This window comes from Solanum stenotomum, chromosome 3 (assembly GCF_019186545.1).
Source record: "Solanum stenotomum isolate F172 chromosome 3, ASM1918654v1, whole genome shotgun sequence".
Taxonomy (NCBI): domain Eukaryota; kingdom Viridiplantae; phylum Streptophyta; class Magnoliopsida; order Solanales; family Solanaceae; genus Solanum; species Solanum stenotomum.
The window spans coordinates 5708265-5723384 of NC_064284.1; the positions used below are offsets into that span (position 1 = coordinate 5708265).

Consider the following 15120-nt stretch of genomic DNA (forward strand, 5'->3'; position numbering starts at 1 on the left):
AATTAAAAGAGACTATAATAGCTACTCCATCAAACAATACGACAAAATCTATGCAAGCACTCCTATTAAATGTTTAAGATCAAACAATACGACAACAAGATTTTTACATTCTTGATTTCTTGGTGAAGAATTGAAGTGTTTCTTCAAGAACATACTTGCGAAAGAATATTTTGATAATAGTATATTTTTAGGTGATATTTTAAAAAATGAAAATTTAACGAAATGGACTGATACCGAAGAGAAATCGATATGTTGGGATGATTTAAAAAAATGTAATTTTTATACATTATAAAATACCCAAAAAAATTGGGATGACATAATTTTTAAAAATAACCAACCGAACCGTCTCATTGACACCTCTACTCACACCAACATCTATAGAAAATTTAAATAATAGGATTATCTCAATAAATTTATTCAATATTACTATAAACAAGAATGTTGTGATGCGATGTATATGATTCTTCAATCGTTAATCAGATGTTTCGAATTCAAATCTTGAATTTGAAAATATTTTAATAGGAATTTGTTCCCTCTACGAATACAAACTAATCGAGGATTTAATGTGAAATACCTACCATATGTTGAGTGAAAAGCACAATTAATACAATTTATTTTAAATTCCATTGGAATTGTTTTATTTAGAAGAATAATTATTCTATAATAATAAGTTCCATCGATATTATTTTATTTAGAAAAATAATAAATTTCTATAATAATAAATTATCACATTTAATATGCCATTAAAATGTGTTGATTTTTTTACCTTTCATTATTAATTACAACACCTAGTCAAATGTGTATGCAATGAAAGTAAAAGTTTTTCCAATTTAATAGTCAAAACAAAATTTTCCAATAAAAAAAAAGAGAAAACAAAATACAAAGAAATCAAAGTTTAGTTTTGCCGCTAAAGTGTGTATGTAATAAAACTTAACTTTTTTTTCCAATTTTAGACATCTTAAAAATAGAAAAAGACCTCCGTACAAGTAATCTAAGTTCAATGTTCCAAGGACAAAACAGTCCAATAAATAAAGTGTCTCTCTTTTGTCCGTCTTAAAAAGGTCCTTTCTTGAACTTCTTGGAACAAAAAATTTGGTGTCTTTCTGCACTTTTACAGAGCCACGTAGAGTGCAAATGCCAAATTAAGCAAACAGTACACGAGAAAAACACATACACCCTGAAAAAAGTTGTGAATTTCAAACTTAAAATTTGAGAAAAAATGCAATTAATGTGAGTGAATCCAGTGGAGATTACAGTTTGGAGGGGTTGTTTATGTATGCCAATTTTGTCCCTAAATTTGCTTCCAAACACAAACCCCACTTGTATATAATCAGCATTTGTTGTGTCTGAGATTGCATTTTCTTCCTAGGGTGTTATTTATTTTTGGGGTTCTTGAAGGGGCAAATTTTTATACAAGATTTTCTTGAGGTTTTGAGAGTGAGAGTGAATGCTGTTGTGAAAATGGCTGATTCTCCTTCCCAGAAAGAAATTGAAGATGGGCTAAAAGATTGTGCGAATAGCCTCATCAACATTCCTCATTCTACTGAAGAGCTCATCAGTCTTCTTGATGTAAAGATTCAACTTTTATCTTTTTTCATGTTCTTTACATATAAAGTACTAGTTTTATCTGTGTTTTTGTGCCCTATTATTTTAGATTGATCTTATCTTGATAACAGTAAGAACTTTTTAGGGGAAGGGTTGTTTGTTAGATAAATTTGATGCCTGATTTTCCTTGTGTATCAGGATGCTTTTATTGTCTCCAAATAGAAGCTTTTTGTTCTTAGTCTAGTAGATGTGTGCGCCTTTGCCTCGTTTTGTGCCCTATTATATTATACTGATTTTAACAATAAGAACTTTTTAGGAGAAGGGTTGTTTGTTAGATAAATTTGATGCCTGGTTTTCCTTATGTATCAGGATGCTTTTTTGTTTCCAAATAGAAGCCTTTTGTTCTTAATCTAGTAAATGTGTGTGTTTTTGCCTCTTTTTGTGCCCTATTATAGTAGATTGATTTTATCTTGATAACAATAAGAACTTTTTAGGGGAAGGGTTGTTTGTTGGATAAATTTGATGCCTGGTTTTCCTTATTTATCAGGATGCTCTTTGTCTCCAAATAGAAGCCTTTTGTTCTTAATCTAGTAAATGTGTGTGTTTGCCTCTTTTTGTGCCCTATTATATTAGATTGATTTTACCTTGATAACAATAAGAACTTTTTGGGGGAAGGGCTGTTTCTTAGATAAATTTGATGCCTAGTTTTTCTTATATATCAGGATGAATTTTTATCTCCAAATAGAAGTTTTTTTGTTCTTAACTTTATAAATGGCATGGTGTTGAATCAGAAATGGAGGAATGGAAGTGGAAAATGTGGTTTTGGTGTAATGATTTTGGAATTAAAATAAAAAGGAAATTACATGAATTCCACCATAGAGCAATTTCTCCATGTCCGCGACTTAATCTTTATTGACTGGGATTGTAATTTCCTAAAGCTGTTTGCTCGTTTTCAGTAATTTATGGAAGCTGCAAGTTGACTCACTTTTACTTCTTGTGTCTTTTAGAAAGTAGAATCTCTGTTGATAAAGGTAGCTCAAGCCCCTGACGATTCAATGAAAGATGCCCTTCAACCAGTAATGGAAGCTGTGGTCAGAAGTGAACTTCTAAAGCACACTGATGCAGATGTTATAGTTTCTGTTGTATCTTGTATCTACGAGATCTCTAGAATATCTGCTCCGCTGCAGCCTTATGATGATGAACTAATGAAGGTATCCAGGATATAACATTCTAGTTTGTTGTTATATTTTCCTAATACACATTACACACAAACGCTAGAGAGAGAGAGAGAGGGAGAGGGAGAGGGAGAGGGAGAGGGAGGGGGAGAGAGAGAGAGAGAGAGAGAGAGAGTAGATTGCTAATGCCTCTTGCTCAAACTTTATATCCATTACCATTTGTTTTTCACACACTTGTATTTTGAAAAATCTCAGGAGATTTTCCAGCTTACTGTAAGAACATTGGAAGAGCTGTCTCATTCAGGCCGCCGTTATCGTAAGGCTGTGAATGTACTTGAAACTGTGGCAGAAGTCAAGGCCTGTTTGATATTGCTGGACCTTGACTGTCATGCATTGGTTGTCGAGATAATCCGGATGTTTCTCAGGATCATCAGGTAAATTAGCAAATATTTAACTATTCTTGATACTTTAGTTCTTGCACATCTTTGTTTGACACATTTATGCATGTTGGCAATTGTTTGGCATCATACAACTATGCCACTCGAAGAGCTTCCCTTCATTCGCTTCGCGGGAGCCGCACAACACATAGCTGGAAGTTAGAGGGCCCATACTACCTGCCTAACCCTTCGCTCCGAGGAACCGTAGATCGGAAAGCACCTTCTAAACCACCCCATTCATCCAAAAGAGAAGGGAAGGGGCCTATGTATTTGCATGACCCCTGCAGATTTCACCCTATCTATACCCGGAGCCACTCCCCTAGCGGTCCTGCCACCACGCCGCAGAACGGGAGCTCGTGTGGAACCTTTTATTCTGGCGTAACAGCGGTAGAACTAACAAAATAATACGGCAGCCTAACATAGGGGACGGAGATACGGTAAACTCGGCCAAAATATGAGACCCTAAGGGCCCGACGCGCACAATCCTATCCTATCTGAGTTCGAGTTTACCCCTTGCACTTCGGACTGCCGTCCGTAGCATCATAAGGAGGACCCCCCTTTCGAGGTACAAAAAGATTACGGTACGTAGGAGGTTGGTCTTTCTCAACGTGGTGTATAGCACAAAAAACCTTTCGATACAAGATAGGGCCGTTCACATGAAAGAAAAAAATGAATCCTTTGTTATCTTCTTTCCTTAGAGGGAATGAGAAAGAGGGTCTTATGGAGGGAGGGGGGAGGGAAAAGGCTTGGGCCTACCTATCCAGATAGGACCCCATAAAAGAACGGGAGTTGTTGAGAGGTTCCATATTGCCGAGACGAAGGACAACACTTCTGTACGTGATCGTAGTATGTCACGTCGTCCCGTCCCCGCTGCATCGAAGAGTACCTATGCACTATGTTCCGGTTCACTGGTAAGGAAGATAGCGTTGGGGTGGGGTCTACGATGTGATACTAAAGTATGACCAGGGGAGATACAGGCTAACTATGGGTAGGAAGCAGGAACCATTATGTAAAAAATTTCGGAGGGTTACAGATCTCTTATACTACCATTGATCGACAGAGTGGAACAACTAGAAAAAGAAGTTAAGTTAGAAAGCCGTATGATATATAGGTGGTAACTATCTTGTACGGTTCGGGGGGTAATCGGCGTACTCCGATCAGTGGGGGGAATCTTTGGCTCTATCGAACATACAGGGAATTAGAGGTAGCATTCTACTGATGTCAAGTCATGGACTGGTTTCTTCAGCCCTTTTTCTATGTGTTGGTGTTCTATATGACCGACATAAGACTCGACTTGATAGATATTACGGAGGTTCAGTGAGCACCATGCCGAATCTCTCTACCATTTTCTTCTCTTCCACTTTGGCCAATATGAGTTCACTTGGTACTAGCGGGAATTTCTCATCTTAGTAGGAGCTTTCCAAAGAAATAGCTTAGTAGCCACATTAGCAGCGCTTGGGATGATTTTAGGCACGGCCTATTCCCTTTGGCTATATAATCGTGCGGTTTCTGAGGATTTAAAACCCGATTTCCTCCATAAATTCTCCGATCCAAATGGCAGAGAAGTTTCCATATTTATACCTTTTCTTGTTGGAGGGGCGACCGTACGTTAAACTACCAAATGATTATAAGATTATAAGATTATCATGCTTAAGTTTCCTCTGATGAATGCTTATGTTTGATGCTGTATATTTTCAAGGGCCGACCATCCTAATAATGTATTCACAAGCATGGAAGTAATCATGATTCTGTTCATTGAAGAAAGTGATGAAATCAATATGGAGCTTCTTCAGCCCCTTCTTGATAGCCTCAGAAAGGAAAATCAAGTAATAAAGCTCATCCTATTGATCTTCTGTTAATCATGTTTCTTTAGTGCTTTACTCGATCTTTTATACTGTACAGATCTGGTCACCTATCTCGTCAAAGTTGGGAGAGAAGGTCTTGAAAGAATGTGCTTCCACCGTTAGACCTTGTCTTCTCAAAGCCCTCAGATCAAGAAGCATGGATCTTGATGAATATCCAGAAATCATTGCCTCTATTTGCAATGAAATTCCCAAGGGAGAACAAATGGTGTGTCCTACTCATGACTTCTTTTTGTATGCAACTGTTCTTTTCCTTTTTTGCTAACATTAGTTTTATGGTCAGACGGAAAATGAAAATGTGACTGCTGAAAAAGTTGGTACATCTGCTGCTGTTATCTGTGAGACACTGCTGGAGGATGGGCCGCCTTCAAATAATAATGGCACCTCTTCAAAAACATTACAGCATTGCAGTCAGATGGAGCAGCCAAAGAATATTGGTGTTAGCAATTGTAAGGTCAAATCCGGTAGCAAAAGAAAACCACGTCAGAGCTCAAGGAAGAGAGGATCTGTTCCGAAAGGTGATGTGGACACCACTTCTGGTCTTAACATTGTAAAAAGAAAAGAGAACCTTACTGATGCTGAGGAGTCATCAGAGCAACAAATTGATGAAAAGAAACAGAAGAAAGAGATTCATGATATAGAAGAATCAGGAGATGAGGTTGAAAGGAGGACTTCTTAGAAGTTGCTATCTCTCGATCAGTGCTTATAATTTTTTTCAAGCACAAATTTGACAATCACTGTTCTTTTTTACTTCTCCCTTTGTGCTTGTCGGTTTTACAGGAGATTAAACTATCATTTGAGGATGAAAATCTCTCCAGCCAATTGGCCAAGACAAAGCGTCGGAGGAAGCTTACCATAAGAAAGGATCAGGTACTAATATAGCAACTTTTGAAGTATAACCTTTGTTTCCATATCTGCAAAATTTGCAGAGTTTTCTTGTGTTCACTTAGTATTGTTGAAATGTAGTGTGTTTCCAAATTCTGTGACTTCATTGCTTTTTCAAAGGAATCCAATCACAGTAAGAATAAGTTATAAGCTGCTTTATTCTCCTTGAATTCAGAAAATGCTATGCTTACCTCTTTTCAATACTGTTCAAAGGACTGAAACTAGTTTTTGTTTAAGCCCTTTTGCTTTCAATTTATCTGTTGTCTAAGAGTGTTTTCATGTCTGAGGAGTTTATGGTTCTTAATTGTTTCATTCAGGATTCTAAAAGGCGTCAGTACACCAAAAAATATGGAGAAGAAATAGTTGGTACCAGAATAAGAGTTTGGTGGCCATTGGACGAAATGTAAGTTCTACAGAATGTTGTCAGGACTGTCATACTATTGTAAATTTGTGGTACTAATTACAGATCCACTCTCATCCCAGCATTTTTCATCCTTGATTCCTTCTATTTTTAAGTTTATCATCTCTAAAATTGGCTTGCCTGCTAGGCTGTCACGAAGAGTCTGCTTCATTCCTTTGACTTGTGGAGTATCAGAGCACATCTTCAATTGCCTCTACTAAATTGACTTTTATCGTGTCTTGCAAATGGAAGAAAGAATTCTAGCTAAAACAGTGATAGATCTCATAGAATTTCTATAAGAATAGCAAGGGATGTTCTTTTAGTATCCTGTAAATACTTATGCCTGCACCTTCTTGGTAATTATATTAATAGCACACTTACCATCTCTCTCTCAAAAAAAAAAAAAGAAGAAAAAGAAGAAAAAAGAAAGAAATTTAGCTAAAGTTTTTGATTTTAAGTTTCCATTTGCAGGTTCTATGAGGGTGCAATTTCTGGATTTGATCATGTGACAAAGAGGCATCAGGTAGTGACGTTATTATCAAGCTTCGTGCACTGTTTTTTAATTAATCTCTTTACAGTTTTCTTCCCAGTATATCATATATGTTTCACTTTGCAATGTTCTGATATTTCTTTTAATAATGACAAGAATTTATACACCATTCCCAAGTCTCAAAAAATTCATCATCAGCAGTCAGTATGAATCCATTTTCCTTCTCAATATAACTTGAGACTAATTTCAAATGTTATATTTGTTATTATTCTCCTACAATTTCCAAAATATCTGCAAGTCCAGCTGATTCCATCTTCCTGCTAAGTAATGTTGAGGCAAACTATTTACCGAGGTTGACTCCATCTTCCTGATAAGTAGAGGCAAAACTATTTCCAAACCAAATATAATCACTGCAACAGAAGTCCCTTTTACCTATTGATATAATGACCTTACACAGCCTAAAAGGCATCTTTCTGGAAGGCTGTCATTGTGCTAAAACTGCAGAAAAAGGGAAAGTAGTGAATTTAACTGAAGTTTTTAGTTGACTGATGCTATTTGCTGTTTTTCCTTTTGAGATCGCATATGATGATGGTGAAACGGAAACCTTGAATCTGAATAAGGAGCAGTTTGAGATTCTTGAAGACAATCCATCTGACAAGGTGTTTTCCCCATTTGATACTGTGTTTCTTAACAATTTCAAGATATCATTGGCATTACATCTTTGTGATATGATTCTTTTGGATGCACTCTGTGCAGAAACATGAAGCAGATCTTCAATGCAATGATGTTTCATCTGTTCCGTAAGTATTGATTTCCAATCATTTTTTTTTGTACATATCCTAGAACTCTACATAGTCTTGACTGTCATGTTTACTTCTACCTAGCTACTACTTTTATGTAAGAGATTGTATTTTGCATCACCTTGATATGCCAATACTATTGTCGGGATATGATATGGTTATTGGTTGATGAACTTGAGCAGATCCACAAAGAAGAAAGCAAAAAGAACCTCCTCAATGAAAAAGGAACCCGGAATCTCGTCATCCAAAAGGTTGTTGTTGTACACTTTTCCTTGCAGTACTGCTCTCTGAACTGAATTTTCCGAGGGTTTTGACAAGCATGTTTTCAGGTCTAAAAGAAATCCCCAAAAGTGTGACATTGGGTCCATGGATATTCCAATTCCAGATAAGATGAATGCTGAAGTTGGTTGTGAAACAAGCAGTGGGAAAAAAGAACTTGTGGACAAGGAAGATAAAGATACCACACAGAAGCAGAGACTCAAGAATTGCAAAATTGCCTTAGAGAACTCATTGACGCTTGAAGACCATCCATCTGACAAGGTCCTTTCCGCATCTGATACTGTGTTATCTCTTCACATGTTTTGAAATTATAATTGGCATTATATATCGTTATGAAACAATTCTTTTGATGCAATGTGTACAGAAGCACGAAACAGATCTTCAAAGCCGTGATGTTTCAGCTGTTCTGTAAGTATTGATTTCTAAATTTCCTTGTAACCTTGGACATAATCCTAGCTCTTTACATGTTCTTGACTGTTGTCTTTCATGTTTTTGACTGTTGTTTTCACTACTATTGTTTTGACACGATATGGTTATTAATTTATGAACTTGAGCAGATCCACGAAGAAGAAAGTAAAAAAAACCTCCTCAATAAAAAGGGAACCCGGAGTCTCATCAACCAAAAGGTTGTTCTTTTGTTGTTGCCACTTTTCCCTGTATTATTGCTCTCTGAACTGAAGGTTCTGAAGGTTTTGACAAGCAGGTTTTCTATCTTCAGGTCCAAAAAAAATCCCCGAAAGAGTGACATTGGTTCCATGGATATTCCAATTCCAGATAAGATGAATGATGCTGATGACATTGGTCTTGAAACAAGCAGTGGGAAAAAAGAACTTGTGCAGAAGGAAGATAACGCTATCACACAGAAACAGAGATCCAAGACTTCCAAAGTTTCCTTTGAGAGCTCATTGGCACTTGAAGTCCATTCATCTGACAAGGTCCTTTCTCCATCTGATACTGTGTTATCTTTTAACATATTTTCACATTATTGGCATTATATATCTTTGTGATACAAATTCTTTTGGATGCAATATGTACAGAAGCATGAACCAGATCTTCAAAGCAATGATGCTTCATCTGTTCCGTAAGTATTGATTTCTACATAACTTGTAACCTTGAACATAATCCTAGTTCGTTACATGTTCTTGACTGTCATCTTTTCTGTTTACTTCTACCTACTAGTTTTATGTTAAAGATTGTTTTCCGCATCACCTTGATATGTCACTACTATTGTTTTGACATGATATGGTTATTGGTTGATGAACTTGAGCAGATCCATGAAGAAGAAATCGAAAAGAACCCCCTCAACAAAAAAGGAACCTGGAGTCTCGTCATCCAAAAGGTTCTTTTGTTGTTGTACATTTTTGCCTGTAGTATTGCTCTCTAAACTGAATGTTCTGACGGTTTTGACAAGTTGGTTTTCTATCTTCAGGTCTAAAAGAAAACCCAAAAAGAGTTATGTTGAATCCCTGGATATTCCAATTCCAGATAAGATGAATGATGCTACTGATGTTGGTTGCGAAACAAGCAGTGGGATAAAAGAGCTTGTGGACAAGGAACAAGTTGCCTTTGAGAGCTCATTGGCGCTTGAAGTCCATCCATCTGACAAGGTCCTTTCTCCATCTGATACTGTGTTATCTTTTTTAACATATTTTCAAATTATTGGGATTATATATCTTTGTATGACAAATTCTTTTGGATGCAATATGCACAGAAACATGAACCAGATCTTCAAAGCAATGATGCTTCATCTGTTCCGTAAGTATTGATTTCTACATAACTTGCAACCTTGGACATAATCCTAGTTCTTTACATGTTCTTGACTGTCATCTTTTGTGTTTACTTCTACCTACTAGTTTTATGTTAAAGATTGTGTTTTTTGCTCCAACTTGATATGTCACTACCATTATTTTGACATGATATGGTTATTGGTTGATGAACTTGAGCAGATCCATGAAGAAAGCAAAAAGAACCCCCTCAATAAAAAAGGAACCTGGAGTCTCGTCATCCAAAAGGTCCTTTTGTTGTTGTACATTTTTGCCTGTAGTATTGCTCTCTAAGCTGAATGTTCTGACGGCTTTGACAAGCTGGTTTTCTATCTTCAGGTCTAAAAGAAAACCCAAAAAGAGTTATGTTGAATCCCTGGATATTCCAATTCCAGATAAGATGAATGATGCTGCTGATGTTGGTTGCGAAACAAGCACTGGGATAAAAGAATTTGTGGACAAGGAACAAGTTGCCTTTGAGAGCTCATTGGCGCTTGAAATCCAACCATCTGACAAGGTCCTTTCTCCATCTGATACTGTGTTATCTCTTAACATATTTTCAAATTATCATTGGCATTGTACACCATTCTGATATGATTCCTTTTTTGGATGCAATATGTACAGAATCATGAGACAGGTCCTCAAAGCAATGATGTTTCATCTTCTCTGTAAGTATTGATTTCTAAACTTCCTGACCTTGGACATATCCTAGTTCTTTACTTGTTCTTGACTCTTGTTTTTCATGTTTATTTCTACCTACTACTTTTATGTTCGCGTCACCTTGATTAGCCACTACTATTGTTTTGATATGATATGGTTATTCATTGAACTTGAGCAGATCCACGAAGAAGAAAGCAAGAAAAACCCCCTCAACAAACAAGGAACACGGAGTATCTTCATCCAAAAGGTTATAATTTTGTTGTTGTACACTTTTCCCTGCAGTGTTGCTCTTTGAACTAAATGTTTGAGGGTATTAACGGGTAGGTTTTCTATCTTCAGGTCTAAAAGAAAAGCCCAAAAGAGTGACACTGAGTCCCTGGATATTCCCATTCCAGATAAGATGAAGGATGCATCTGATGTTGGTTGTGAAATGATCAGTGAGAAAAAACAACTTGTGGACAATGAAGATGACATGTTCGCACAAGCAGAGTCCAAGACATTAGAAGTTGCCTTGGATAGCTCATTGACGCCAGTGCACTCACAGCATTGTCAAAATGAAGGAAGCTAAAATATAAAGATGTTAAAAGTTTTTATTTGGGGAAAAGTCAGTAGTCATTAGTCGTTACTAGTTCAAATCTGAAAACTTTGTACTATTATTGAATTCCATAGCTTCTAACTTTGAAAGCTATGAGATCATTAGTTTAATTATTTGAATGTACAGCTGGTGGATTCCATGCTCAACCAAGTTCATGGTGGTGCATCGCCTTTTTAAGGACATGAATGATTATCCAACTGCTTCTTCCTGTTATTTGTTTGTTTTCCCTTTTGCAACTTGATTTTTTCTGAGAGTTCTTTTCATTTCTCGCTTTGTTGTACAAAGCGAAGTGATGTGAATTCTTTTTGTGAAGTTGAGTTTTTGGGTGAACTAACTTTAGTTAACTTTGTTTATCACAGTTCGTTCATAAAATGGGTGAAGTGTTCATTTTAGTCTGTATTTTTAGAGAGTGTCACTTTTGGTTTGTAGCGTCCAAAAAGTGTCCATTTTGGAGCCGGACTCTAGTAAAGCAGTAGAATTCTTTGGCCCAAAAGTTGCATCTAGTTAGTGGAGTGTAGTATGTCTATCATGTTGAGGTCAGACTCAAGTCATACACATACATAAAAAAAAAATTCAATGATTTTTAATTATTATGTGTGAAACACAATATATTAGTGTGTGGCACATTTAGGAAACTTCCATAAACCAACTCCATCCAGAATGCTTCTAGAACTTGTTAAATTAATAAAACCAGGAAGCTATGCAAGTTAAAAAGAAGAAGACAAAATGAAAGAGTTGTCATTTGTCAGTGGCAGGTTGAGAGCTATGTCTTCCCATGCAAATTATTAGACCAACAAATTGAAACTGAGAAAATTGTAAGTAATTTGTAGCCTCACTGTAGGAAATAATTTTAATAACGTAAGAATATCNCATTTTCTGAAAAAAAAAAAAAAAAGAATTTGAATGAACCCTTCAATTTTACCTAACTCATATTTAATTGTTGCGGCATTTTAATTTGATGATGTTATTTCTNCAGTGGCAGGTTGAGAGCTATGTCTTCCCATGCAAATTATTAGACCAACAAATTGAAACTGAGAAAATTGTAAGTAATTTGTAGCCTCACTGTAGGAAATAATTTTAATAACGTAAGAATATCATCATTTTCTGCAAAAAAAAAAAAAAAGAATTTGAATGAACCCCTCAATTTTATCTAACTCATATTTAATTGTTGCGGCATTTTAATTTGATGATGTTATTTCTGGTTGAGTGTAGTGCTCACCTACTGAAAAATCTTAATTATACTTATGCTAAAACTCTTAGCACGCAATAATTGAATAAAAGATTTTAAAAAAAACAGACTTCATGATAAATTGAATTGATTTAGCATATCACAAATCCATGTGTGAAAAGAATTAAACAATAAATATAAGAGAAGTGTCAACTTTTTATATTACTAAACTCGATCTCTAATTAAGGATGAAGCGACTCACCATTTTATAAAACCCTTTGTTGGTTATATTAGCTTATTTATAAACTGCTACTTATTAATAGCTTTTTTTTTTTTAAATCGTAGATGTTAATACATGTTGGGCACATCACCCTTTACCTAATTTATTTAATTAGATTATAGATAAGAGAAAAGCCTTTTTAATTTGTACGTTCATTAGTCTGTCTTTGCGTCTTCGACTTTACTATACCAAACTCTTACTATATTGTTATAAACAAATAATAATAGTAATAATAATAATCGTTTAAGGTTTATAATAATAATATAATTAGAAAACAAAAACATGGTTTCTATTTTAATTCCAAACAATATCTACTTCTGATTTTTCTTTGCTATTGTCTCTTGACAATTTGCATTTACTATAAATCCGTCAATGATCGAAAATATTATAGACTTAAATATAATGGAAGTTATAATGTGGAGGTTGTATCCTGTAGTAATTAATTACTTTTTTTTAATAGCCAGTATCCATCTAGACCAACTCTGATAATGATAATTATTCCAAGAAAATAGATTCCAACTTGCAGCTTATAATTATCGACGAGTAATTACATTATAAGTTTTTCAAATTGAAATTAATTCTAATTAACTATATATACATACAATACATGAAGTGTGTTCACACAAAGTGAAATCTGGAAAGATAACATGTACACTTATCGAGCTTATGGGGGCTTAGGTAGGTGATTGTGTGACAGACGAACTACATGTTATTTATGTAATTTGGAATAGAGGAAGTGAATACAACTAAACATGTGGCGTGATTCTAGTAAAATAACGATTATCGTATTATGATTTCAGTTTCGATTAGGTTATTATATTTAGAAATAATTGTATGACAGATGTTATCGTTAAAATACTGATCCAAATTAAAAGTGATCTGTGAAGGTATGAAATTAATGAGTCTAAAATATGAGATCTTTATGTGTAGATATTTGGTTGTAATTTTAATTTAGTAATAAACTAAAATAGAAATATAAAACTTTTCCTATCATAAATAATAATGTTATGATTGTCAAATCAGATATAGTTTTCTTTCAAATATTCGGTCGTTAATTAGAAAGAAAGAATGACTCACATTCTGACATGATAGATCTTGAAAAAGACTATGATTTTCGTCTCTAAAATTTTGATTCCAACTTGAGATACGTCTCATCTAGATCGATATATTATAAAAAACAGAAAACAATTGCCTCAATTAATTTGTCAATAAAATGACATAAATAACTTATATAAGAATGGAACGTTCTTTTACTAACTACTCGAGAAATCATTATTTTTAGAATTGGGATCCTAAGGTTATAATATTCAAATGAGAGTTGAATGATTCTATCATATAATCAGATATGGATCATAATAAATTGTACAAAAGAATAACTATTATGCTTCTATATTTGATTATAATGAGTATGTAATTATATGTTATTACATCTATACTTCATTAATTAAAAACTCTAAATTAGTTCAAACTTAATTGTCAAACCCCATAACTTATGATGCGTCTACAACTAAATACCTCATTAATCTTCTAGAGAACAATAATCCCTTTCTATCCTAATAAATAATCTCTAATTAGAAAGAGAAGTGAACCCTAAACACACAAGTTCTTTTTTATGGAATTGATTTCCATATTATGTTATATATTTATATTATATATTTTATATAGTAATATAATAACATTTATTTATAACACGTAAAAAAAATATTAGGACATATAGAGATTGTTTGATTGTAAAGATATACAAAGGAACATAAAGATTAAACCTAGAAACACGATTATTATTCTTCTTCTTTTCCACATTTGAAAGAGTATTCTTGTATATTATTTCTTTATTGTACATTCTTTTACTATTTATGTTTTTCAGTGTTAATACTATACTATTTTAAATGTGACGAAAATGCATAATTGATCATTTGGATTATTTTTTTTTCTCTAATCGTAAGCTCTATACTTTTATATGATAATTGATCAATAAAATATATATCAAAAAAAAGAGAAAATTCCTAAATAAATTTCAAAATATTAAATAATCTAAACAAAAATAACCAAAATAATTTTTTAAAAAAACAACACATTTTGTACTTGATATTTTATTTCCAAATATTTCTTCAATGAAGAAAGTGAAAGAGAAAAAAATAGGATTATATTAGCTCACTCAATTGCTTTGCCATGCAAACAAAGACAAGTGTCAAAACCATAAATGCTATAGGTTTGAATATATTCTTCTTATGATAGGTTCGGATCCTCTTTAATTATCATGATTTTTATTAAAAATAAATGAGTTAAAAATAGTTATTATTTTAAAAATCAAAATAAAATTAATTACAGTTTTCTCCCCCATTAGCGTCACTCTAATAATTGCGAAGAAAGACTACCTTGGTAAAACTAATGAAGAGTACGTATGTTTAATTAATATATTTTTTTAAAAGCATACAAAAGCAATTTTTCTTTTTTAAAAAATGGGGTAGGGGAACGAGAAATGCGGAGGAGATTACAACGTAGGGAATTGAATTCTCACTAATAGATGAGGTAGGAATTTAGATAGTTAACCAACTGAGCTATTAAAATTTCTATAAAAAATAATAATTTAGTCTTAAGATGTAGGTTAAGAAACAACGATGAAGTATAAAATAGACACAAAATACAATTTTGAGCAACCAGTTGAAACCACTGATGTTGTGATATCTAAAAGAGGAAATATTGAATTCATTAATTCCCTATTTTATGATAATATAGAGCATAAAGGAAAAAACTTTAAACTTAGATATATAAGAGTTTGAA

At 34.0% G+C, this 15120-nt stretch overlaps 1 protein-coding gene across 3 annotated transcripts; it reads left to right on the top strand.

Annotated features, from left to right (window-relative positions):
* The first annotated feature begins 1103 nt into the window (after window positions 1-1103).
* On the top strand, window positions 1104-11184 carry LOC125859998 (sister chromatid cohesion protein PDS5 homolog D-like). Of its 3 annotated transcripts, XM_049539864.1 has the most exons (25): window positions 1104-1569; window positions 2553-2756; window positions 2976-3154; window positions 4857-4983; window positions 5060-5227; window positions 5303-5677; window positions 5800-5889; window positions 6222-6307; window positions 6776-6827; window positions 7370-7453; window positions 7551-7594; window positions 7777-7845; window positions 7924-8134; window positions 8238-8281; window positions 8431-8499; window positions 8592-8808; window positions 8911-8954; window positions 9144-9212; window positions 9303-9480; window positions 9585-9628; window positions 9820-9885; window positions 9976-10153; window positions 10261-10304; window positions 10475-10543; window positions 10636-11184. In XM_049539864.1, the coding sequence occupies exons 1-25, from the start codon at window positions 1462-1464 to the stop codon at window positions 10862-10864; spliced, it is 3048 nt and encodes a 1015-aa protein (XP_049395821.1). In that variant the 5' UTR covers window positions 1104-1461; the 3' UTR covers window positions 10865-11184. The 3 variants fall into 3 exon arrangements, with proteins under 3 accessions (XP_049395821.1, XP_049395823.1, XP_049395824.1); XM_049539866.1 differs by lacking the exon at window positions 7777-7845; XM_049539867.1 differs by lacking the exons at window positions 9303-9480; window positions 9585-9628; window positions 9820-9885.
* The last annotated feature ends 3936 nt before the right edge of the window (window positions 11185-15120 follow it).

Bases quoted from the DNA above. Each gene is read 5' to 3' on its own strand.
- LOC125859998 (XM_049539864.1), top strand. From the start codon at position 1,462: ATGGCTGATTCTCCTTCCCAGAAAGAAATTGAAGATGGGCTAAAAGAT. The intron at 9,886-9,975 runs GTCCTTTTGTTG...TTCTATCTTCAG, and splicing joins GGAGTCTCGTCATCCAAAAG to GTCTAAAAGAAAACCCAAAA. The intron at 10,544-10,635 runs GTTATAATTTTG...TTCTATCTTCAG, and splicing joins GGAGTATCTTCATCCAAAAG to GTCTAAAAGAAAAGCCCAAA.